The sequence below is a fragment of the Arabidopsis thaliana genome, chromosome 5 (assembly GCF_000001735.4).
Source record: "Arabidopsis thaliana chromosome 5, partial sequence".
Taxonomy (NCBI): domain Eukaryota; kingdom Viridiplantae; phylum Streptophyta; class Magnoliopsida; order Brassicales; family Brassicaceae; genus Arabidopsis; species Arabidopsis thaliana.
The window spans coordinates 16,478,469-16,503,019 of NC_003076.8; the positions used below are offsets into that span (position 1 = coordinate 16,478,469).

A 24,551-nucleotide genomic window follows, 5' to 3' on the forward strand; every position below is an offset into this window, starting at 1 on the left:
TTGACATTGAGTAATATTTCTCGGTTGCATGTCTCCAAAATATACTTAAATTTGTCGTTACGTAATACAGTTCAATCTTTGTGCACTGTCTAAAGGAACCTATACTGTTCAATAACTTATGAATTTGTAACTTACAAATTGTGGTCTACCAACTCATTTGCTTCTCTGCACATTCTTTACGAAGTCTTTTTGTTCAATACACTGTCTGGAATAAACACTATTCAATTAGTCATTCTTCATTTTCACTAACAAAACAACCTCACAGCTTCACGAAACCCTCGCTTCGCAAAGACCGTGTAAACTGCTACTACACCATCATTCTCTGTAAGTTGAAGAAGCATCATCAGAGAATCCTCAACACTATGATCAGTTATGCTATGGTGTCACCTAATTATGAAACCCCATCTTCTTTCATTTTCCTAAACAACACATGAGCTTCATGCTTTAACCCTTCCCTAAACAATCCTGATATCATTGTAGTATATGTTACAACATTAGGCTTCACTCCTTTTGAAGGAAGGCTACAAAATAAATTAACAGCATTTTTCACTTTACCAGCCTTGCACATCCCTTGAATGATGATGGTATATGTAATAATTCCAATATCCATCTCTCTCTTTCGCATATCCTCGAATACCATCAAGGCTTTCTCTAGCTTCCCATTATAACATAGACCATGTAACAAGACGTTGTAAGTCCAAATATTGGGAGCGACACCATCCATTTCTCTCTTTTGCATATCCTCAAATATCATCAACGCTTTCTTTACCTTCCCGTTATAACATAGACAATGTAACAAAACATTATAGGTCCTAATATTGGGAGGCACGCCACGAGAAACCATATGACTAAAAACTTCTTGGGCGACATTAGGTTTGCCCACTTGACCAAAACCTTGGATAAGAGTAGTGTAAGTGATAGTGTTCCCAGTCAATCCTTTTTGGGACATCTCGTAGAAGATTTTCATCGCATCATCTACCTTCTTACACTTGCAAAACCCGTTTATGAGAGAAGTATAAGCCACTACATCTGGAAAACAACCCTTGGTTTCCATCAAATAAAACATTTGTCTGGCCTCATCTACACAACCTTCCATGCAAAACCCATTGATCAATGAAGTATAGGTGAAAATATTAGGAGCTATAGACATACGAATCATCTCATTGTACAATTCTTCAGCATCCAAAAACTTTCCTTCTTTCACAAACGCATCGATCAATGCATTGAAAGTGATTACATCAGGTTTGATTTTCCTCTTCGTCATACCCCTCAGCAATGAATCAGCATCTCTCCATCTACCAGAGTTACAAAGACCGTTCACGAGAGAGGTGTACATAACAACATCCGGTCTAATCCCGTAGTTTTCCATTTGATCGAAAAGGCTCAACGCGTAATTCACATGCCCGTTTTTGCAAAGACTATCAATGATTGTTGTATACATTACAACATCAGGTTTAATCCCCATCTCCACCATCTGATTCACCATAGACATAGCCTCCTCCATTCTATTCCCGAGACAGAACCCATTGATCAGAGAAGTAAACGTGACAATATCAGGCTCAAAACCAAGTTTCATCATCTTCCCAAGAAAAGATGAGGCAAGATAAGGCTGAGAAGATTGGCAGAAACAATTCATCAAAAGATTGCAAGTATAGAGATCATGTGAAACTCCCATTATCTGCAGATGGTCGCAGAGATTGATCACAACATCAAACTTCTTCATTTTGGCAATAACATTCAATAACTTAGTGAAATCGATAATTGAAGGAAGAGGACGAGACTCAACCATGTGAGTGAACAAATCGAGAGCTTCATTAAACTGAAGAGAGTGAAGACCATTTCTCAAAATCTCTCGGTAATTACAAAAAGCTCGAACCCAGAAACTAAGATCTAAAAGGCGGCTAAAGGAGAGAGCTTTTCCAGAATTACCTTTCACAAGACGATTTCGGTGAAGTTGAAAAAATCTCATCGCCATTAACGCAAATCCCAGACGAAATTGATTATGCCGTTGATCGATTTACTACAAAAGCTACAAAAAAGTTTGGATGAGATCGAAGGTCGTTGTATTTAAGAAGCCTAATTTTCGTTTACTTGGAAGATACGAAGAAGATGAAATTTGAGATTTGAGTAAAGAAGCGGCGGAAGAGAAGATGGCGAATATTTGTACACGTGTATTGGTTTGACTTTTGTATAATATCGTTGACTTCACGTAACCAGTCTACAACGACCGGTTAACTAAATCGGTTTGTTCATTTACAGATCCCTAGACCAAGACTTCATGTTATGCCTGATTGCGATCACTTGCAGAAGAATTCCTCCTATTATTGAAAGGAAGTATAAATTGAAATTTTGTCTAATTTGGTCTCAATTTTGATTTTAGTTTTGGATTGTGTTCTTTGCTATTCAAAATTCTTAAGAGTAATTTGGTCTCAACAATATCTTAAACTTTATATGATCCGATTTAATCCAAACCGTTCAATAAAATTAATTTCTATCAATCTAAACCGTTCAACAAAAATAAGTAAATAACAACCAAAAAAAAATTAAACACATTTTAACACATTCCTCTTATCACTAGATAACAAAAAAAAAATCTCAATTATTATTTAGTTATGTTTGATTAAAAAATTTATATTTATAAGTTTAGTATATCAAATTTATTCAAATATTTAGTATAAAAACTAAATAAACCGATTGTACGCGGTAAACTGCGGGTATAATTTTAGTATAAAACCAAAAATGAAAGGAAAGATCTTCACAATAATTAAACTCTATGGCTTAAGAATCTTATTAAACGCTAATTCCGTAAGAATTATATGAAACGCTAATTCGGTAAGAGTTTAGTAAACCAGATTGTAACAAACGTGTAAATATTTTTCTGGTTATGAATTTTTTAATGAACCGGATTAAACCAGGAATTAAACTGTGCGTTTAATTAAATATGAATTTAAGTACTCAATCAGCAAATTGGTATTGACTCAACATGATGGACATAAGAGGTTTGTGACTTCTCATAAGAGCTTTGTATTTTATTGATTTGAACACTTTTCTTAGTAGTAAATTAAATTCATGGTCGAATCTTTGTTTATATATGAGTAGTTTTATCACATAGCCGTACCTTGCCTTTGGTTGGTTTTGTTCTGCTTTTCTAACGAACCATATTAAAACCATGTATTTAGTTATATATTAAAAAGGTTTAAGTATAATTAAATAGCAAGAAGATTACCAAATCCGGCCCAAAAAAATGGTAGTGACTCAGCTTGATCAGAGAGTCTCACCAGGATTCGAATAGGGATATTGATATTCTTAACTTAATTATAAATTATATTTAGGACAAAGAACTATATCTTAAATCTTAATAGAGGTGGAGCTATGGAGTGACTTTTGGGCGACTCAATCAACTAGGTTCTCGAGTGAGATCTCTTTTCACAAAGAGCCCTTATCAACATAACCCAAGACTTTAGGTGAAAGTAACGCGTACCACAAACACCGGTGAAAAGAAACCTATATCTTAAGGGTTTGTGACGTGAATATGATGAATCCAATGGAGCATCCTCATAGAGGATTTAATCAATCAGCATTGATCACGCCAGTACACTTAGACGTGATGCACCTCATGGATAGAAGGTTGGTCTTATCGCTGCTAGGAGGACTGGTCGTCTCAAAGTCAAAGGTCAAGTTGTTGCTTCAGCCGCCAAGGTCGACAAGGGTTCTTAAACATAAACTCTTTTACTATTTTTTTAAAGGTTTTAACTAGACTATCCATAGTAGCTCAAGAAAGAGAGATAGAAACATGGAACTTTTGCAAATTGTAGTCCCAAATATCTTTTATTTTAATATTTGTCTTTTATCCAAAATATGAATTTGTAATTCTCTGTTAGGAAATTGATTTGCAGTCATATAATTTACATGAATTTTTTAATTATATGTTACGAAATATACATTTTTTCTGTATGTGTTGCACACAATTTTTTTAAAAATATATGAATACTTTAATTTTGTTGATATATAAGCGATGTTATGAATCACCAGGAATAAATATAATTGGATACAACATTTAGACATATTGTAATAATTCATTTAGAAACAAAATCGAATCCCAGACTGACTGTAAGAAAATAAACATTTGATCAACTATTAAACTAAATGATTTTCATAATCATTACATAGATTTAAAACAGTAAAGAGTTACAAATATTTGGTGATAAATTGGTAACAAATAGTCTATTCATTTGTGTTAATGTTATTGTTGTAACATAATTAAAACCGCATATTACATGTTATTAAAAATAACAAATATACTTTTAATAGATAGTGATATTTAAAAATAAGAAAGAAATCTAGAGTAGTTACAGTAGGGCCTTTTTTATATATTCTAATCCTAATTTACTTTTTTTTTTGTCAAACAATCCTAATTTACTTTATTAAACTAAATGATAAAGTTTAAGAAAAGGTGCAAAAATAATAATTAAAATATTAAAAATAAAATAAAGAAGAAAATATAATTCTTGTGATTTGTGTTAACCTTTCTTTTATTTGTTTGCCAACAATGATTGTAAATTCTAATTAATAAAAAGGAGGCTATGAGGAATATAACCACTTTTGAAAATCTGTTTTTTTCCTCTATAATGAATGATGAGTTAGACTTTTATTAAACAAAGTTGAAATCGCCGACAAAAAACAAACAAAACGTTAAATCTTTCATCAGTTGAGTTAATGTGATATGGAAATTTTTCAAATAGTTTAATGGTCTAAAATGATATTTTAATTATTATATATATCGTCTATAATTCATAATATAGACATAAATCAAATTGAAATCTACATTACGACATAGCTACAACACTAACATTTTTTTATCCAACACTTAAAATTTATTGGAAACGTATATATTTTGTTTTTATTTAATGTAATAATATTTTGTCTTCTTTCACATTTTAAGCAGGTTATATATTGACTATAAATGTTTCACAGATAGATGCATGTTGATACATTTTTCCTTGTATACAAAATACACATTACAGTTAAATAAATTTATTTATTTCTGGCTTACAATTAGAGATATTACTGTGAAGTGTGAACATGCATTAGATGGGAAAGAAATATAAAACAATTTCATTACATAAAATTGGGATCTATTACTAATTAAATGTGGAATAATCTTAATTTTAGTCAAAGTTATAGGGACACATATTTAAATAAAAGTGATATCTTTCTTTTCTAAAAGACAAAATTGAAAAGCAAAATGTCTTCTTCTCCGTTTAGAATAGAACAACAACAAAAAAAAAACTGTCTTTGAATCCAAGTCTCTCTCTTTTGTCACCATCTCTGTTACTTACTAAGAAACTTCTTTTTCTTTAATGGTTTTTTTGCTAAATACCCGTAATATTATTAATTAAAGCATTTTCCTTTTTCTGCTAAATCTTGCTTTGCTCTTTAAGCTCTTGTCATTGTTGTTAATTGTCTCCTGGAGGCTGGAGGCTGGAGATTATTTGGTCTTTTGTGATGACTATAATGTGAGAAATTCTGGGTTTTGCTAGAATTTGAAGAAATCTTTGAGCAAGGAGGAAAAAAGAATGAGACTTTACTTATCTTCAACGATGCAGCTTTCTCTTATGAGTCTTGTTCTAGGGTTCCTCTTTGTTTCCTGTGACGCGTTTGCCTCTAAAGAAGGTATTTTGATTTCTCCATTTTCTCCAATTTTTGGATGCTGAGAAAGTTTAGTCTTTTTAGCCTCTGTCTGTTAACACTTGCTCATTGAGTTGATCTAGAAAGTTAGAAACTTTAGTTTTGTTACTGATCATTTAGAAGTATTTGATGTTTTGCTGTTTTGTATTCAGTTGAAGCAGTTAGAAGATTCAAGGAAGCCATTTATAAGGACCCATTGCTAGTTATGTCTAATTGGAATGTCCCCAATTTGAGTCCTTGTGATTGGAATGGCATTAAATGTTCTCCATCTAAGGATCACATTATCAAGATGTAGGAAACTTTGATCTCTTTCTATCAGTAAAATCAGTTATGTTTAGTATGATGATGATTTGGTATCTGTTTCATGCTGTGAAACTTGCAGAAATATATCGGGGACATCGATGAGAGGGTTTCTTGTGCCAGAACTTGGTCAAATAACCTACTTGCAAGAACTGTATGGTTTTGATTCATATTGACAATACCTGAAGATATAAGTTTGATGATTGGTACTGTTTGTAAATGTTTAGATGACTTTGTTTTTTCTGTGTTGAATGCTTCTTTAGGATCCTGCGTGGGAACATTCTAATGGGGACAATACCAAAGGAGATAGGAAAGTTAAAGAAACTCAAGATCTTAGACCTGGGAAACAATCATTTGACAGGACCGATTCCAGCAGAGATCGGGAAATTGTCAAGGATTAAGACAATGTAAGAAAATCTTTAAGAGAATGTCATCTATCCGATAATGTGCTGAGATAACCATTTTGTGTCTCTTTAACACCACAGAAACCTTCAGTCCAATGGTTTAATAGGAAAGTTACCTCCAGAGATTGGAAACTTGAAGCACCTTAAAGAACTTCTTATTGGCAGGAATAGGCTTCGAGGAAGTATTCCTATTGCCGCGAAAACATCAAAAAAGTGAGTTTAGCTAATAGTCCAAGGTAGCATAAGATGGAAACTTAATGTTTATGATTGAAATGTTAATGTATCTTCTTTTTGTGTTGGTCAGGTATGCTTCAAATCCAAGTGCAAACATCAGTGGTTTGTGCAAGTCTTCTCTATTTAAAGTGGCAGATTTCTCTTACAACTTTTTCGAGGGAAGAGTTCCGAGTTGCTTGGATTACCTCCCAATGTATTTCTTATAAGACCCTTTTTCTAGCTTTCCTTTATTTTTCTCATTTGATAATATCTCTCTGTATCATTGAACATCATTGTAGAACGAGCTTTCAAGGAAACTGCATGAAAACCATGGATGTTAAGCAGAGACCTCTTTCAGAATGTGGTTTGTAGAATATGAGTTTCACTTTCTTGATGCTGATAATCGTTTCTTTATCTTGTTTTTCATTTTGAAATTGTTTCAATTGGTTAGCTCGCTTAGCTGTAACCGTGGCCAAGAAGAAGCATCGAGCATCGAGACAAACATGGCTTCGGAATTTTGAGATAGTCACGGGATCATCAGTTGGCTTGCTCTTTCTAGTCGTAATGTTCTCTGCATGTAGCTTGTGCAAAATAAAGCGCTCTCTCATCGTTCCCTGGAAGAAATCTGCAAGTGAAAAGGAGAAGTTCACGGTCTACGTTGGTTAGAAACTCTTAAAAATTCTAAGATTTCAATACAAATAACTGAAAGAGCTTCCAGAGATGAAAAAATTACTGATAAACTGTTTTTCTACAGATTCTGAAATGCTGAAGGATGTTTCAAGATATACAAGACAAGAGCTAGAAGTAGCATGTGAAGACTTCAGCAACATCATTGATTCTAGTGCAGAGAGTCAGATTTACAAAGGAACGATCAAAGGCGGGACTGAGATCGCGGTTATCTCTCTCTGCGTTAAAGAAGAAAATTGGACTGGATATCTTGAGCTTAATTTCCAGAGAGAGGTTCTTCTTCTTATGGTTGTTTATCACCAAGTCACTTGCAAGAAAACATCAGTATTAAACTTGATTTTATTAATATTCATTGTTTCAGGTTGCGGCTTTGGCTAGATTAAACCATGAGAATGCGGGGAAATTACTGGGATACTGTAAAGAGAGTACACCGTTCACAAGAATGCTTGTGTTTGAGTATGCATCAAACGGGACACTATACGACCATCTCCACTGTAATATATAATCAAACTTCTTCAGAGCTCTTTCTTTGGTAGGACTGATAATGATACCAAATGATGATAAAAATTTGATGCAGATGCGGACGGGAGTTTAGTATCGTGGGCAAAACGCATGAAAATTGTTATAGGCATCGCACGTGGTCTCAAGTACCTTCATACTGAACTCCATCCTCCATTTACAGTCTCTGAGTTGAGCTCAACTGCAGTGTATCTCACTGAAGATTTTACTCCCAAAGTAAATTTGATCCTCTTTTTTCTATGCGGTTAGCTAAGCTTTGCTACTATCTCTATACTCTTATTTTGATCCTCTTATTTCTATGCAGCTGGTTGATTTCGAATGCTGGAAGATTATTCAGGTGAGATCAGAGAAGAACCTGAAGAATATCTGTAATGAAGGAGCAATATGTGTACTTCCCAATGCAATGGAACACCGAGATATGGATTTACAAGGGAATATCTACTCATTTGGCATACTTTTGCTGGAAATTGTAAGCGGAAGACCTTCTTATTGCCAAGACAGAGGTTGCTTGGTTGAATGGGTAAGAATAGCTTTTCTCTATAAGCTTAAAGCTGAGTACTTATAATAAGTCTCTCTCTCTCTCTTAGCGGTTTACGTGTTTTCATGCGTTTGATGCTGAGGATTTGATTCAAACTCCTAAATATTGCAGGTAAGGGAGAAAAACCTTGGTGCACCAGATGTGATGGCTAGCTTGGTGGATCCTGAGCTCAAGCATTTCAAGCAAAAAGAACTTGAGGCAGTATGTGAAGTGGCAAGCCAATGTCTGAACTTGGACCAGAATGAAAAAGACAAGGATAAGCTTTCTTGTTCGATTCAAGCGCTTTGTGAGACACTAGAGAGTAGAATCACTGTGTCCATTTCTGCAGAATTCAAATCGTCTTCTCTGGCGTGGGCCGAGCTAGCGCTGGCCTCGCCTTCTAACGAAGACGACGATGATAGGAGTAAATAAAATTGGCTTTGTTGTTATGACATTGACATACACTTGTTCGAACATTTTTGCTTCAATTTTGCATTCGGTTTTGATAGCACCGACCATGCCTTGGATAAGTTATCAGGTAGGTTGTTACGGTCGGTCTATTGTTAATACCAATAAACTGGAGGTGTAATCTTGTATACCAAGTTCTTGACGAATGAAATTGTGTTGAGCCAAAAAAGAAAAAAATGACAGGTAGCTTGAAACTAGAGGAATACATCTGTGAACCGAATAAAAAGTTATAAACTCTCACCTTTTCAAACTAGTTTTGGACTTCAAACAACAATCAGAAAGAAAAAGTAAAAGTACAAAAAAGAGACAAAATCGTTGGCATCTGAAGTACAGGAGATGTTTGTTGTGTAGGAGAAACAAAGATCAGTGCATAGAACGAGAGTAATGGTTGTCATTAGGGTTTCTTTTCTGGCTGAAAACCGACATAGCTTTTCTCACAGGAGGCTGCAATGGCGCCTTTCTATCACTATGATGGTTCAAGAACACATCATCTGATACGAAGTACTCATCACCCTGCAAACAACAGCATAATTTACCTTAAGATTTCAATCAAAGTTACAGATTTGAGTTTGAGATAGAAGACACGAAGAGACTAACCGGTTTGCTTGCTTTCTTCTTGGTCCTAGGGTGGAGAAGCTTTTGAGGGAGTTGATCTTCCCGTAGAATCAGATTCTTGGTGATTGCCTCTCTTCCTCCTTTAGGCATTGGTATCGAATACTGCACAGAAAGAAAAGACACATGTATCAGGAGAAGTTTTTATCTGTGTATTAGGTTGCAGATTTTAAAGGAAACAAGGGTTTAAGTTTAAAGGCAGTAACAAATGACAAATTGATCATATACATGCCGGAAAACATGGTGGTTCTGTTCTCATGCTATTTCAAATAAAGAATACAAGATTCTTCACTAATACAGGAATTTTTGGTGTTTTGGTTAGCTTCTGCTTATAACAAGTTACTTACTTGGGTCCCTCGAAGTGTAATTCGTGGTTTACATGCAGCTATGATGGCGCCATTCGCGCCTATTGTAACCGCTACCTTGCGTAGAGTGCCACCATTCCCACATTTGGGACAGAAGATTCTTCCAATTTCAGGAGTTACTGTGTAGCAAGCATGGCATTTTAAGATCCACCTGAAGATGTCAATGCAATAAAGTGTAAGAATTGTATCTTTTTCAGTTAATGACCCTTGCTAAAGAAAAGTGTCTGACATTTGAACAAAAAAAAGGAAGATCTGATCAATTTAGAGTACCTATGCAGTTGGCGAATTTGCATTCCGCCGGGTGCAAGCAATCGCAAACCCATTTGAAGAATAACATTCTGCATTGCATAGTCACCAGTTATACAAGCTACACTGGACTCAGATAAAGCTCTCAATGACCAACTCTGCTCGCTGCTACCATCATCTCCAATCGATGATGCCTCGAAGGTATCCTCAGCCTCACTAGCAATCTCCAAGTTCTCTAGCGCTTGATTTGCAACATCGATCCCCTCAGCTTCGACTTCAATATCATGATCAATATCATCCTCACCATTGATCAAAGTTGCTTCAGCATTCGTCTCTTCAGTCTCTTCTTGGAGAGCCCTTAATGACTCTTCCTCCAACCTCATATCTTTAAGGATGGAAGATATATCCTCACCATTCTTTCCACTATCTTTTGCGTGGGTTTCATTGGCCTCTTTAGTGTGTCGAGCTTTGTCAGCTTCTTGATCTTTCTGAATTTCTTGTTCAGCCAAAGCATTGTAATGTTCCCACCTTGCCTTTCTTCTAAGATACTTTGAGTGAGTACTTCTACTGACTGCGGGTCTCCAATCACTAGCATCATCATCATCATCATATTGCCCCTGGGATGCATCAACTCCCTCCACTACCATCTTACCCTCAAGCTTAATCTCTGTTTTCTTGGGCGGGTATCGCCTATGCTTCTTCCCACCTTCCTGCACATCCTCTTCATGATTCTCAGTATGAGAGACAACAGAACCAACCTCAGAAACATTGTCTGAAGCAATAATATTCATGTTAAGGTCTTTCAATGGAAGGATTTTGGAGTTAGCGTTGGATTTTTCCTCAGTCTCGTTTTCAAGTGCCTCCCACTCCTCCAAGTTAGCCACATTGGAGCCCCAACCAGGTAAATCCTTCTCAGGTAATCTCTTAACTCTAACAGTTTGAATCGGTGGAGGAACATCTCTAAGATTTTTGGTGCCATAAACCTGAGCCTCAAGCGTGTATGACAAAGCAATCAACTTCAGATCAACATCAGACAGAGATTGCAAATCACCAGTAGCTCTTGCAAATTTGATAACTGCAGAACCAAAAACAATCAATCTCAGAGATACAATACAATCTTTTCTCCAACACAAGAATATACAAATACCTACTTAGGTACAAATTTCACAATCACAAGAATAAGAATCACAAAACTAATAAGTGTACCTTTACTTAGAGATTCAGGAGAAGGTTCCATGGTATCAATAGTGAAAGGGATGAAAGCGAGACGACGGCGAGAAGCAGGGTCACGAATCTCAGAGAGAACCTCAGGGACAGTTACGAATTTGTCGGCGAAGTTTGTTAAGCTCTGACGTCCTTCAATGATGGCGTTGGCGTCAACAACCGCAATAGATATTCCTTTTGTGGATTTGCAGTTTCCGACCATCCCGAGAATCGCTGCCGGAGCTCCGTCGTTAACCGGAGGCTTTGAAGGTGGATCTTTCTTCACAATTGAGCTCCACATCGAGGTTGGTTTCGGATCCATGGTTTTCGTTATTTGCCGCTTCAAATGTGGGTGGGTTTAACGAAGAGACTGAGAGATGGAGAGAAGAAGAAGAGTGTAAACAAAAACCTAGGTCAGATCCGAGACGACGTCGCTTTTTGTCCATAATTTTAAATGGGCCTCACAAGGCCCAAATAATTGCGTAGATGTATAAAATACTATCTGATTAGAGCTAGAATTTGAAGACTAGTATTAACCAAACCAAACTAGATCATATCAAGGGTTAATGATATCAAATTATAGTTGTGTTTCCTTTTTATCAACCCTTAACGGCTCTAGAACGTAAAATCTATGGAAATCGAATCTATGCAAATATATGGAAATCGAAACGAATCTATCTATGCACACATCTTTACGCGTTTTTTTATCACCGATCATCTATAAATATATCTAATTCTTTCTAACTATTTCATAGTTCATCATCTTTTTCACAAAGCCAAAGTTTGTCTTCGTGCTTTCTCTTAACTTTGAGCGTGAAAAAACACAGAGTTTGTCTTTGCAATCAACAAGAAGATGACTATGCGATCATCTTCACCTTCGTCCTCTTCTTCTTATTCACTCGCTTTCACAAGTTTGAGCAATAGGCTTGAGACCATCTTCAAGAAAGCTTCAGAGCTTTGCACTCTTTGTGATATCGAAGCCTGCGTTATCTATTACGGACCAGACGGAGAACTTAAGACATGGCCTAAGGAGAAAGAGAAAGTGAGAGACATTGCTCTTAGGTATAGTCTATTGAACGAAGCATTGAGACGCAAGAAAAGCGTTAATCTTCATGGGTTCCTGAACAAGAAGAAGAACAAGGGTTTGAAGAATCCGAACAAGAAGATGAAGACGAGTCTTAAGAACGTGAATATTTTAAAGTATCCACTCGCTGATCATTACCCTCCCGACCAAGTTTCTCCACTGATTCAGTCCTTGGAACTCCATGTCTCTAAATTCCAAGAAAGGCTTCGATTTCTTGAGTCGCAGAAACAGAATCAGACAAAACCGGATCATCAGAGTTTAACACCATCCTCTCTGAATCATTACACCCAATCTTTGAACCCTAGCCAGTTCTCGCTGTTTATGTATAACCATGGAGACAATACTCTGTCTCAGATCCCAGTCTCTGCATCAAATTTCAATCAGGATTATTTCTCAGCGTTACTTGAAGAATCTGAGTTGAAGAATCAGTTAATGAAGCCGGAGATTTGTGGTTATGATCAGAATCAGAACATGAGCATGGGTGACATCACAAACAACAAATTTCAAGATCCTTGCGTCTCAAACAAAGAAGCGGTACAAGAATCTGTCAACAACTTTGGGTTGAATCAATTGATGTACAAGGAGTTTTATGGTTGTGATCAAAACATGTCTATGGGTAACATCAATAGCAACAGCTTTCAAAATCCTTGCGTCTCAAACACACAACATTACTCGGCGGTAGAAGAATCTGTGAAGAACCCCTGGTTGAATCAGTTAATGCAGAATGAACTTTACGGTTACGGTTATGCAGGCTTTTGTTAAATTCTTATGATTTATTAAGAACATCTTGAATCAATTTGATGTGTTGTTGTTGATCTGTATTCAGCTATTGTAATAAATTTGAATCATCATCCCTAGAAACATTAATTACTAAAAGCCAATTTTATCTATTTCTGATTGCTCTCTATCATAATAAAGCCAAATTTCCAATAGACTCTCAACAGAGCAATAACCGTGGCTGAGTTCTGATTCCTCCACTTTGTCTTTGTCTTTTCTATTCACAGATATAACATCCTCTCTTTTCAAACCTGTTTCAGTGATTCTCTGTTCTAAGAAATAATAATCATCGCATGTTTATTAAACGGAACAACATAAGCATTACAGTTTCAGTAAACATGAGAACAGTGTGTGGGGGTGGGGTGGGGGGGGGGGTGGGGGTGGTGTTTGGACACTAATGTTTGCAAGCTTAAAGATAAATTGTGCAGGTGACTCTTCACACTACTGTTATTTTTTGTCTTGTGATGATGATTCCTTCCCTACCATAATGTCTGCACTCTGCAGCAACTTCCCTCTCCTCTTGACCTTTATCTTGTGATAGTCCCTCCCCTTCCATTATGTCAGCTGCAGTTTCCCACCCCTCTTGGCCTCTATCTCCTGATGGTTCCATAAGTTTCCATACTTCCATTATATTTCCACCTTGCTTTCCTTTGAGTTTTAGCAGTGCAGCTACCCACTTTTCTCGACCTTTACCAGCTAAAAACGATCCTAACAGTCTAAGGCCCAAAGGAAGTAAGCCAGTGAGATGGACAGCACAAACTGCGAGCTGGTTCAACTATAATTTACATATAAATCTAAACCTTCATGTTGTGATGTTCAAAATGCTCGGGTTCGGTAAAAACCTTTGATAAAGTGATTATTACATATAGTTCAAAAAACAAGTGATTATTACATTCCTTATTTTTCTTACAATGGAGAATAGGAGATAATCGGCTTTTCTTCAACGAACCAGTGACTGACCCCTGAAACCGGTTTTGCCAAAGTTTTGTTCTAAGTTCTTAGATCTTGGATTGAAGACCCGGTTTAGATAAGGTTCCCATCTCTCGCCGCTTCTGGAATCCTTCTTTGACTTTGAAAAGGATCTCATGGGTCTCATCAAAGTGAGGCATTGTTGCTTTTTTCGTATTCTCAATCCATTGTTCAACTTTCTTATGAGTGCTGAGCAATCTAAGACGATCTTTGTCATCCAAAACCTACAAAATTGCATAAATTTTACAATCAAAAGCCAAAACATAGCAAGGATTGGTATTTCGATGAATTAAAAAAACGCACAAAACAGTGAAATTAAGTGAGTACCTGCAGCTGCATAAGTTCGCATACAAGGCTGAGATCAGCTATAGATGGTTGGTTGCTTCCGAGCAAGAATTTAGCATTGCCCTTAAGCCAAAAAGTCTCTAGAGTGGACAGAGACTTTGTTAGTAACTGCTCAGCTTCAGCAGCTGCTTTCGGATTCAGAGGAAGACCGAGAGCTGGACCTAGTACACTATTCAGAACATATCCAGCTGCAACAGTAAAAACAACCGTAATCAGAACTATTTGACTCTATAACTTCTCAACATCGATGAATATAATGTACAATACCTGCACCACGACGTAAATTGGTGTGATGCCAATCCAAAACTGAGTGAATCTTGGCTCTTTTGGATAGATCATTTGGATACCTAAAAGTAAACAAATGAACATCAAAGCAAAATGATTACACTTTGTGTCAAACGAAGTAGAAACTTACCAATGATCAGCAACACTTGGAAACGCCGAGGATAGATATATCAGGATTGCGTGACTACGAAAAGAATCAACGGTTAAGATTCATAAAAAATGGTCAATAAACCAAAGCAAGAACCCAAAAGAGAATGAACTTTTGTGTTAACCTCTCAAAGAGCTTAAGCCTGCCATCAACAATAGCTGGAACTTTCCCCAATGGGTTAATATCTGAAGAACAAGACACATTTCTTAACAATATTTACATTAAGAAACAACACTAAGCATATATAGCCTTAGTCTACACTAATCTACACTAATGATCTCATATACACTAAACATAAATCTACCAATACTCAGATTTGAAACTTTGTTGATTATTTGTACGAACCTTTGAATTCAGGAGATAATTGTTGACGCTTCGCCAAGGAAATCAAGACCTCATCGAATTGGATTCCATTAACCCTGCAAAGGATAAAATCCAAACAAAACAAAGATTCTCATGTATTAGAGAAAACAAAATTGGCTGAATCTGGAATTAACAAGGAAGTTCAACGAAATTACTTGCAGAATATGATAACAGCACGTGATGGCTGTGACATTCGATCTGCATACACTTTGAGCTTCATCATCTTCTTTTTCGTCTGATTTTGTGGATCACTGAACGGTGGTGATAATATGGACAAGAAGAGAAGTGTCTCTACAGTAGCTTGCTGTTTCTACAGTAGAGAGTAAAACACCGTGCCGTTTTTGTTTCTCTGTTGTGACCAAAGACCTCTCTAAACCGGTTGGTTAGGCTAATTGCTCCTTCTTCACCATCAAAGCAATACAATTACAAGGCAGAACCGGCCCTTAACCAGAACCAGTTGAGACTTGAGATCACAATTTTTTTTGTTTTTCTTTGAAACAGATGCATCATTTTTTGGTTATCTAGAGAACTAAATACCATTAAGTTGAAAATTGTATCATAAAGTTGACGTTAATGAAATAATCAACATTACAAAAAACTTATAATACCAACCTGTTGATTTTCTCAAAGAAACTTTCAAAAGTAATATCAAAAGCATCTCGAAATCTTTGAAACTTAGCATTTGAGTGAGTCTCCATAGACCAAACCAGCCAAAAGCTGATGAAACAATAGGGGCTTTTCTTTCATATGCTCTGATCATTCCTTTTCTTTCCTAACGTTTCATGATGTGAATTGGAAAGTGAAACAAATGTTGAACATAGATAGTGAGATAAACCTAGAGAAAATACAGAGATAAATACAATGAAACATAGCTAAAATACAGAGATGAACATAGAGATTAGAGCATCTCATCAATGAGCTTGTTCTTCAAAATGTCTTCTTTTTCAGAAAGTTGATCAGTTGTTCTTCCAAGAAGACTTTTAAGGACTTCCATCCTTGTTAGTTTCTTTTGCTCTTCTATGTCTTTCTCCTTCAGTGCCCACAAGTTCTCAAGTCTTGATCGGGAATCTGCCTCCCTTTCTTCTTTCTCCTTTAGTGCCCACAAGTTCTCAAGTCTTGATCGAGAATCGGCCGCCTCCCTTTCTTCAATCGTTGGTTTAGGAGCAACTTTATTCTCTTTTTGCTCTAATGACTTCACACCAAGAGGACGATCCATAACTTGCTCCTCTTCATCTAGTACCCACAAGTTCTCAAGTCTTGATCCAGAATCGGCCTCCCTTTCTTCAATCGTTATAATAGTAGCAACTTTCTTCTCTTTCTGCTTCGATGACTTCACACCAAGAGGAAGATCCATGACTTGCTCCTCTTCATCTAGAGCTATAGGCACACTCTCCGGATTAGAGCTTGAAGAATATACACGATCTCCATTATTCAACTTTGTTCTCTTTGAGCTTCCACCACCCTTAGAATTTTCAAAGGGGTACAAACTACACCATTTTTTACTGTGTCGGAGCTCCCTCCATGCATGCTCAAGTGTAAAATTACTCTTGTAATTGTTCGTGTAGACTTGGTATGCAACTTGGAAAACATCATCTTCAGATTGACCACTACTTCTTTGATTCAAAGCTTGATCATAACATCCAACAAATTTGCAGACTTTGTCGTTAAGTTTACTCCATCTTTGCTTGCAGTGACTCGGCTCTCGCTTTGGCAGATTTGCAAGTGAAGCGCTATTGTTAAAATATGCACCAATTCTCTTCCAAAAAGCGCATGCTTTATGTTCATTATCGACAATTGGATCCTTGCTAGTATTTAACCAAGCACTAATAAGAATGGCATCTTCAGCTCGACTCCATTTGCGTCTATGTTTTCTACGATCGGTTGTGTTTTGAACGAGGTTTGGATCATCACTCTTCTCACCAATAGTACTAAATTGGATACTGTATTATGGAAGATCCATGAAATTGGATGAGAAATTAAGTTTTTTCTTCCCCCGATGAAAGTGGTCAAGTTTTTTGTTCTTACATCTTAGATTGAGGACCCGGTTTAGATGCGGTTGCCATCTCTCGCTGCTTCTGACATCTATCTTTGGCTCTGAAAAGGACCTCATGGACCTCATCAAAGTGAGGCATCGTCGCTTTTCTCGTATTCTCAATCCATTGTTCAACATTTTTATGAGGGCTGAGCAATCTAAGACGATCTTTATCATCCAAAACCTATAAAATTACACAAATTTTACAATCAAAAGCCATAACAGAGATAAGAAGGTAACTTTTTTGCTCCACAATGTTTGATAAAGAACATGTTTTTTTTAGTACCTGCAGCTGCGTTAGTTCACATACAAGGCTCAGATCAGCTATAGATGGTTGGTTGCTTCCGAGCAAGAACATGGCATTGCCCTTAAGCCAAAAAGTGTCTAGAGTGGTCAGAGACTTTGTTAGTAACTGCTCAGCTTCAGCAGCTGCTTTCGGATTCAGAGGAAGACCGAGAGCTGGACCTAGTACACTATTCAGAACGTATCCAGCTGAAATAACCAGAAACATGAAACTGATCATTCCTATTTGACTCTACAAACTTCTCAATACCGATATTGTTATGAATATGAAAATGTAATACCTGCACCAGGGCGTAAATTGGTGTGATGCCAATCCAAAACAGAGTGAATTCTGGCCCTTTTGGAAAGATCAGTCGGGTACCTAAAAGTAAACGAACGAATAACAAAGTAAAATGATTACACTTTGCATTTTGCAATCACGAACATGCATGTGTCAAACGAAAACTTACCAATGATCAACTACACTTGGGTATGCTGAGGAAAGATATATCAAGATAGCGTGACTGCGAAAACGGTTAAGATTATTCATAAACAATGGTTTAGATACAAAGGAAGCAACTTTGTGTTAAGAAAAAACCTCTCAGAGAGCTTAAGTTTGCCATCAACAATAGCTGGAACTTTCCCCATTGGGTTAATATCTGAGAAACAAAGACTCAAATCTCACTGTAAAGACCAAATCAAGTTTCAACTTTTATCGAAATCCGAATTCACCCATGTCAAAAAAAAACCTTTTTGCTGATTATTTATACAAACCTTTAAATTCAGGGGATAATTGTTGACGATTCGCCAAGTAAATCAATATCTCATCGAATTGGATTTCATTAACCCTTGAAACAAAAAAAAATTAGAATCAATTTTTTTTTTGTGCTGAATTGCGAATTAACAAGGAAGAAGAAGAAGGAGTTTACTTGCAGAATATGAGGACAGCACGAGATGGCTGTGACATTCGATCCGCATACACTTTGAGCTTCATCTTCTTCTTCCTCCGATTTTGTGTATCGGAAAAAGTTTTCTCTGAACGAACGGCGATAATCTGGCGAAGAAGACAAGTAGTGATCTCACAGAACCAAATTAGATTGCTGTTTCCACAATAGAGAGTAAAACATCTAAACCGGCCGGTTGGGCTAAATGCTCCTTCACCATCAAATTAATGAAGTAACAAATCATAACCGGTCCTTAACCAGAAGAGTTGAAATCACAATATTTTTCTTTCTATGAAACACATGCAATATACCAAACTACAAAATGTTTTATATTTATCGTATTTTTTTTTATCTAATGAACAAATAAACATGGACCGGAGCAAATCATAATGATAATCACATCCATGAGAGCCAACATTACAAAAAATCTCAAGTAAACTATCAAAAGTAATATCAAAAGCATCTCAAAATCTTTGAAACTTAGCATTAGAGTCTCCATATACCAAACCAGGCAAAAGCTGATGAACTATGTAACTTCTAATATCCTCTTTCTCCTTTAGAGTCTTTACCTTCACATCTTCTTGGCTTATATACACTTAAGTATTTTTGATGATTCTCCGGTTAGTGCCAAGCGTATTGATAATAAGTTGTGTATGAATTAAATATCACTGGAATGCAACAGGAGTTAGTGAATCGAAAACCGACCGATTTTTTCGTTGGACTATCTCCTCACGGTTGTAGACAGTACTCTAAGTCTTGAAATAGCTCTATGACATTCTCAGGCTTCTCGCAACTTCCGTTAGTACAGTTTAAGAACCGACTATGTTCAGAAAATGATGTGCATTGTTCGATTAGCGTTGACCGGATGCTATTAGGATTACCAGGTCTTGAACCTCTAGCAAAACTTATTAGATTCTTGCGAGGTTTTTTCATCATCTTGACTTGCCAGCTAACATTATTGAGAGGGTTTTAGGCATATGTTCGTTTGAAGAGTTTAAGAAACGAAAGAGAGAGATTTGATAGAAATCAAAGGGGATGGTAAAAGGGAGACATGAGAGAAATCAAAGGGAAGTGATGATAAAAGGAGACAGTTTCAAGTTTCCTACCTTAAGTTAAAGTGAAACAGAGAGGGAACAGTGACCTTACAGAGAAACAGAGCGAGAGTGTGAAGTTACAATGTTCGACTTCTTACGGAGAAACAAAGAGGGAACGTGTTTCCTACCTGAACTGGAGAGTGAAACAAACGTTGAACATAGTTAAGGAAGATTCAGTTAGTATCTATTTCTAGAAAAGCCGTCTATAGCCTGTCACTAAGTTGATAGTGAGATAAACATAGAGAAAATAAAGAGATAAATACAACGAGAACATAGAGATTAGAGCATCTCATCAATGAGCTTGTTCTTCAAAGTTTCTTCCTTTTCAGAAGTTTCACCTGTTCTTCTTCCAAGAAGACTTTTAAGGACTTCCATCCTTGTTAGTTTCTTTTGCTCTTCTATGTCTTTCTCCTTCAGTGCCCACAAGTTCTCAAGTCTTGATCGGGAATCTGCCTCCCTTTCTTCTTTCTCCTTTAGTAGCCACAAGTTCCCAAGTCTTGATCGAAAATTGGCTGCCTCCCTTTCTTCAATCATTGTTTTAGTAGCAACTTTCCTCTCTTTCTGCTTCGATGACTTCACACCAAGAGGAAGATCCATAACTTGCTCCTCTTCATCTAGTACCCACAAGTTCTCAAGTCTTGATCTAGAATCGGCCTCCCTTTCTTCAAGCATTGTTTTAGTAGCAACTTTCTTCTCTTTTTGCTTTGACGACTTCACACCAAGAGGGCGATCCATAACTTGCTCCTCTCCATCTAGAGCTATAGGCACACTCTCCGGATTACAGCTTGAAGAATATACACCACCTCCATTCAACTTTGTTCTCTTTGAGCTTCCACCCCCCTTAGAATTTTCAGAGGTGTATGTACTACACCATTTTTTATTGTGTCGGAGCTCCCGCCATGCATGCTCAAGTTTGAAATTACTCATGTAATTGTTGTAGTACAATTGGTATGCAACTTGGAAAACATCATCTTCAGATTGACCACTAGCTCTTTGATTCAAAGCTTGATCATAACATCCAACAAATTTGCAGACGTAGTCGTTAATTTTCCTCCATCTTTGCCTGCAGTGATTCCACTCTCGCTTTGGTAGATTTGCAAGTGAAGCGCTATTTGAAACATGTGCACCAATTCTCTTCCAAAAAGTATGTGCTTGTTGTTCATCATAAACGACAACTTTACGATCCTTACTAGTATTTAACCAAGCACTAATGAGAATGACATCGTCAGGTGGACTCCATTTGCGTCTTCGAGCTTTACGATCGGTTGTGTCTTGAACGAGGTTTGGACCATCACTCGTCCCACCAATACTACTAAATTGGATACTGTATTATGGAAGATCCATGAAACTGGATGAGAAATTAAACGGAGTGTTTGGATCTCGAATGACTTATCTTTAGGGGGAAGGAGTCTCTCATATAGAGACCCTGATGAAAGTGGTCAAGTTTTTTGTTCTTACATCTTAGATTGAGGACCCGGTTTAGATGCGGTTGCCATCTCTCGCTGCTTCTGAAATCTATCTTTGGCTCTGAAAAGGACCTCATGGACCTCATCAGAGTGAGGCATTGTCGCTTTTCTCGTACTCTCAATCCATTGTTCAACTTTCTTATGAGGGCTAAGCAATCTAAGACGATCTTTGTCATCCAAAACCTATAAAATAGAATAAATTTTACAATCAAAAGTCATAACCGAGATAAGGAAGCAACTTTTTTGCTCCATAATGTTTGATATGGTTAGTTACATTGGTATTTCGATGACTTAATAAAACAAATAAAAGTTGGTAAAGAAGATGATTTTTTTGCGTACCTGCAGCTGCATAAGTTCACATACAAGGCTGAGATCAGCTATAGATGGTTGCTTGCCCCCGAGTAAAAACTTGGCACTGCCCTTAAGCCAAAAAGTCTCTAGAGTGGACAGAGAGTTTGTTAGTATGTTCTCAGCTTCAGCAGCTGCTTTCGGATTCAGTGGAAGACCAAGAGCTGGAGCTAGAACGCTATTCAGAACATATCCAGCTGAGAGATTGTTAAATAACCGTAATCAGAAACATGAAGCCTTATTTGAATATACAACTAATTAACATCGATACTGTTATGAATATAATACATGCACCAGGGCGTAAATTGGTGTGATGCCAATCCAAAACGGAGTGAATCTTGGCTCTTTTGGAAAGATCATTCGGGTACCTAAAAGTAAAATGATTACACTTTGCAATCAAGTACATGCATGTGTCAAACGAAGTAGAGAAACTTACCAATGATCAACTACACTTGCGTATGCTGAGGAAAGATATATCAATATAGCGTGACTGCGAGAAGAAGAAACAGACAAACGGTTAAGATTATTCATAAACAATGGTGTTTCGATACAAAGGAAGCAACTTTGTGTTAAAGGGAACCTCTCAAATAGCTTAAGTCTGCCATCAACAATAGCTGGAACTTTCCCCATTGGGTTAATTTCTGAGAAACAATGAATACACACTTTAAGATCAAATCTCACTTTAAAGACTAATTCAAGCTTCAACTTTTATCCAAATCCGAAATCACCCATGTCCAAAAAAAACTATTTATACGAACCTTTGAATTCAGGGGATAACTGTTGACGTTTCCCCAAGGAAATCAAAATCTCGTCGAATTGGATTTCGTTAACCCTTCACACAAAAAGTAGGTCATGTATAAGAGAACAAACAAAAAGGCTGAAATCGCGAATTAACAAGGAAGAAGAAGAAGGAGTTTACTTGCAGAATATGAGGACAGCACGAGATGGCTGTGACATCCTATCCGCATACACTTTGAGCTTCATCTTCTTCTTCCTCCGATTTTGTGTATCGGAAAAAGTTTTCAGAACACTGATGAACAAACAGAACGGTGATAATCTGGGGAAGAACCAAATTAGCTTTGCTGTTTCCACAATAGAGACTAAAACGCCGTGCCGTTTTTCTAGACTTCTCTTAACCGGCTGGTTAGACCAAATGCTCCTTCTTCAGTCTTCACGAATCAAATCATAACCGGTCCTTAACCAGCTCCAGTTGAGATCACAAATATATTTTATTTTCTGTTCTTTGAAAGTTTGAAACAAATACATCATACCAAACTACAAAATTTATTTTATATTTATCGTATTTGTTCATCAAATAAACAAATAAGAATGGACCGGAGCAAATCATAATGATAATCACATTCATGAGCGCAAACATTACAAAAAATGTTATACCACTGACCTGTTGATTTTCTTAAGTAAACAATCAAAAGTAATATCAAAAGCATCTCGAAACTTTTCAAACTTAGCATTGGAGTCTCCATATACCAATCCAGGCAAAAGCTGTTGAACTATGTAACTTTTCATATCCTTTTTCTCCTTTAGAGTCTTTGCCTTCAATATCTCCACCACATTTACTCTCTTTTCCTTCACATCTTGTTCGCTTATATACACTGAGTACTTCCGATGATCCTCAGGAAGATGCCACGCGTACTGGTAATAAGCTGTGTACGGAGTAAAGATCACCGGAATGCAGCCGGAGATTAGTGAATCAAATACTGATCTCCTTGTTGCACTATCTCCAGGCGGCTGCAGACAAAACTCTGAATCTTGAAACAAATCAAGGACATTCTTGGGATTCGTGCAGCTTTCGTTTGTACAATTTAAGAACCGACATTGGTTGGAAGATATGCATTGCTCGATTAGCGTTGATCGGATGTTATTAGGGTTATCGGGTCTTGCACCTCCCGCGAAGCTTACTAGATTCCGGCGAAGTTTACTCATGATCTTGATCTGCCAGCGGGTGATATCATCATCTGTTCGCGGATGGAAATAAGTTGGGTGAGGAATGGCGATGTCGTTGACCTGCCATGGCTGTCTTTCTATGAGTAGCTTGGTAGGGTTTTGCATTTCTTGTAGCTCAAGGAACCTTGAGCCCCAAGGGTCCTTATCTCTCCTAAAATCCCAAGTTATTTTTCCTAGAACGAACACATGATCTTTCCCGGCGTTTCTCCTCCATGATTCCTTTGAATTAAGCCATTTTAAAACCTCGATCCCCAAACGGTCCTTCACATCTTCAGAAACATTCCTATAGTGCCATCTCAAAACATCATACCCGCCATAGTAAGGGACAAAGAAGAGCTTAGCTTGGGTCTCGTTGTAAACCCTACAAGGATGCTTCAAAACCCTAGAGTGTAAGATGGGCTCAAGAGAATACATGTGTGTAGCAAACCAACCTTTGCCAAGATTCTTAATAGCTTCTCCAAAGCCTTCATTCTTGAAGTAGCTACACAAGTTAACCCCTGGAAGTATATCGTTGCATCCTACCAACAAATCGCTGTTGAATTTTGACGGTAAATCATAAACGTAAACTCCTTTACCTTCACACGATCGCGGTTTATTGAGGTTTTCATCTCCCGGAGATAGCCATGATCTTTGTAGGTAAAGATACTTGATGGCTGCCCTTAACGCATATCCCTCATCTTCACTCGTAGGTTTGATGTATTTGCTGTATTCTTCCTCGGCTTTTAGTTCAATGAGTGAATTGAGATCAACCTTGTTCTTTGTTTTGTGTTCTTGAACAGGAACTGAATTAAGAATCTTGTTGTGATCCTTAGAAACTCTATCTCCTGCGATCTCTCCGGCGAAAGTTACATTTTCTTCAGAAATTATTTGGAAACCGGGTTTAGAACCAGCCGTGTTACAATAAGGGTCGTTGAACTTTCGAGAGAAGATACACATATGGAAGTTGTTGTAGGAGATTCCGGTGGTGAAAGATAAACAAAGATAAAGAAGAAAGAAGAAGAGAAATAATGCAGGAAGAGTATAGTACAAGAATCTGAAGAAGACAGAACATAGATGGATACAAGAATCTTCTATAGTCTTTGAAGTTCTTGACTTTCTCTTTGAAACCATTTTTCTGACTTGGTCCTTTACTTCTTCACTTTGGATATTTATAAAAACTCATTTGGTTACCTATGGGATTTATATTGTTTACTTTATTTTAACCAAAAAATATATTTTCTCTACTAA

At 37.0% G+C, this 24,551-nt stretch overlaps 8 protein-coding genes across 13 annotated transcripts; 2 read left to right on the top strand and 6 right to left on the bottom strand.

The window, feature by feature from the left end:
- Positions 1–17: 17 nt before the first annotated feature.
- Positions 18–2,116, bottom strand: AT5G41170 (Pentatricopeptide repeat (PPR-like) superfamily protein). 3 transcript variants are annotated; one of them, NM_001344391.1, is made up of 2 exons: positions 1,930–2,116; positions 18–1,678 (listed from the first exon to the last, which is right to left on the bottom strand). In NM_001344391.1, exon 2 carries the CDS (start codon positions 1,673–1,675, stop codon positions 392–394), a length of 1,284 nt encoding a protein of 427 aa, NP_001330211.1. In that variant the 5' UTR covers positions 1,676–1,678; positions 1,930–2,116; the 3' UTR covers positions 18–391. The 3 variants fall into 3 exon arrangements, with proteins under 3 accessions (NP_001330211.1, NP_001330212.1, NP_198933.1); NM_001344390.1 differs by having other exon boundaries at positions 18–465; positions 556–2,116; NM_123482.3 differs by having other exon boundaries at positions 18–2,116.
- Positions 2,117–5,291: 3,175 nt separating this feature from the next.
- AT5G41180 (leucine-rich repeat transmembrane protein kinase family protein) lies at positions 5,292–8,959 on the top strand. 2 transcript variants are annotated; one of them, NM_123483.3, is made up of 13 exons: positions 5,292–5,673; positions 5,841–5,979; positions 6,071–6,142; positions 6,252–6,395; positions 6,474–6,605; positions 6,697–6,819; positions 6,905–6,969; positions 7,057–7,266; positions 7,360–7,565; positions 7,654–7,786; positions 7,870–8,027; positions 8,116–8,331; positions 8,461–8,959. In NM_123483.3, the coding sequence occupies exons 1-13, from the start codon at positions 5,577–5,579 to the stop codon at positions 8,758–8,760; spliced, it is 1,995 nt and encodes a 664-aa protein (NP_198934.1). In that variant the 5' UTR covers positions 5,292–5,576; the 3' UTR covers positions 8,761–8,959. The 2 variants fall into 2 exon arrangements, with proteins under 2 accessions (NP_198934.1, NP_001332195.1); NM_001344392.1 differs by lacking the exons at positions 5,292–5,673; positions 5,841–5,979; positions 6,071–6,142 and having other exon boundaries at positions 6,179–6,395; positions 8,461–8,958.
- Positions 8,960–8,997: 38 nt separating this feature from the next.
- AT5G41190 (RNA-binding NOB1-like protein) lies at positions 8,998–11,633 on the bottom strand. Its single transcript, NM_123484.3, has 5 exons — positions 11,226–11,633; positions 10,044–11,094; positions 9,756–9,924; positions 9,394–9,513; positions 8,998–9,309 (listed from the first exon to the last, which is right to left on the bottom strand). Exons 1-5 carry the CDS (start codon positions 11,542–11,544, stop codon positions 9,160–9,162), a joined length of 1,809 nt encoding a protein of 602 aa, NP_198935.1. The 5' UTR covers positions 11,545–11,633; the 3' UTR covers positions 8,998–9,159.
- A 442-nt stretch (positions 11,634–12,075) lies between these two features.
- On the top strand, positions 12,076–13,068 carry AGL75 (AGAMOUS-like 75; the record flags this gene model as incomplete). The annotated part of the gene is made up of 1 exon (NM_123485.1): positions 12,076–13,068. One exon carries the CDS (start codon positions 12,076–12,078, stop codon positions 13,066–13,068), a length of 993 nt encoding a protein of 330 aa, NP_198936.1.
- Positions 13,069–13,806: 738 nt separating this feature from the next.
- GSTT1 (glutathione S-transferase THETA 1) lies at positions 13,807–15,591 on the bottom strand. Its single transcript, NM_123486.4, has 7 exons — positions 15,349–15,591; positions 15,176–15,249; positions 14,955–15,015; positions 14,813–14,866; positions 14,665–14,744; positions 14,380–14,585; positions 13,807–14,276 (listed from the first exon to the last, which is right to left on the bottom strand). The coding sequence occupies exons 1-7, from the start codon at positions 15,414–15,416 to the stop codon at positions 14,082–14,084; spliced, it is 738 nt and encodes a 245-aa protein (NP_198937.1). The 5' UTR covers positions 15,417–15,591; the 3' UTR covers positions 13,807–14,081.
- Positions 15,592–15,856: 265 nt separating this feature from the next.
- On the bottom strand, positions 15,857–18,695 carry GSTT3 (glutathione S-transferase THETA 3). Of its 3 annotated transcripts, NM_123487.4 has the most exons (8): positions 18,437–18,695; positions 18,282–18,355; positions 18,106–18,166; positions 17,978–18,031; positions 17,810–17,889; positions 17,512–17,717; positions 17,219–17,409; positions 15,857–17,133 (listed from the first exon to the last, which is right to left on the bottom strand). In NM_123487.4, the coding sequence occupies exons 1-8, from the start codon at positions 18,499–18,501 to the stop codon at positions 16,092–16,094; spliced, it is 1,773 nt and encodes a 590-aa protein (NP_198938.1). In that variant the 5' UTR covers positions 18,502–18,695; the 3' UTR covers positions 15,857–16,091. The 3 variants fall into 3 exon arrangements, with proteins under 3 accessions (NP_198938.1, NP_001330832.1, NP_001330831.1); NM_001344393.1 differs by having other exon boundaries at positions 18,106–18,355; NM_001344394.1 differs by having other exon boundaries at positions 15,906–17,133; positions 17,978–18,166; positions 18,437–18,639.
- Positions 18,696–19,490: 795 nt separating this feature from the next.
- On the bottom strand, positions 19,491–22,397 carry GSTT2 (glutathione S-transferase THETA 2). Its single transcript, NM_123489.4, has 8 exons — positions 22,279–22,397; positions 22,118–22,191; positions 21,940–22,000; positions 21,796–21,849; positions 21,648–21,727; positions 21,351–21,556; positions 21,004–21,194; positions 19,491–20,869 (listed from the first exon to the last, which is right to left on the bottom strand). The coding sequence occupies exons 1-8, from the start codon at positions 22,341–22,343 to the stop codon at positions 19,825–19,827; spliced, it is 1,776 nt and encodes a 591-aa protein (NP_198940.3). The 5' UTR covers positions 22,344–22,397; the 3' UTR covers positions 19,491–19,824.
- Positions 22,398–22,748: 351 nt separating this feature from the next.
- AT5G41250 (Exostosin family protein) lies at positions 22,749–24,434 on the bottom strand (the record flags this gene model as incomplete). Its single annotated transcript, NM_123490.1, has 1 exon — positions 22,749–24,434. One exon carries the CDS (start codon positions 24,432–24,434, stop codon positions 22,749–22,751), a length of 1,686 nt encoding a protein of 561 aa, NP_198941.1.
- Positions 24,435–24,551: the final 117 nt, after the last annotated feature.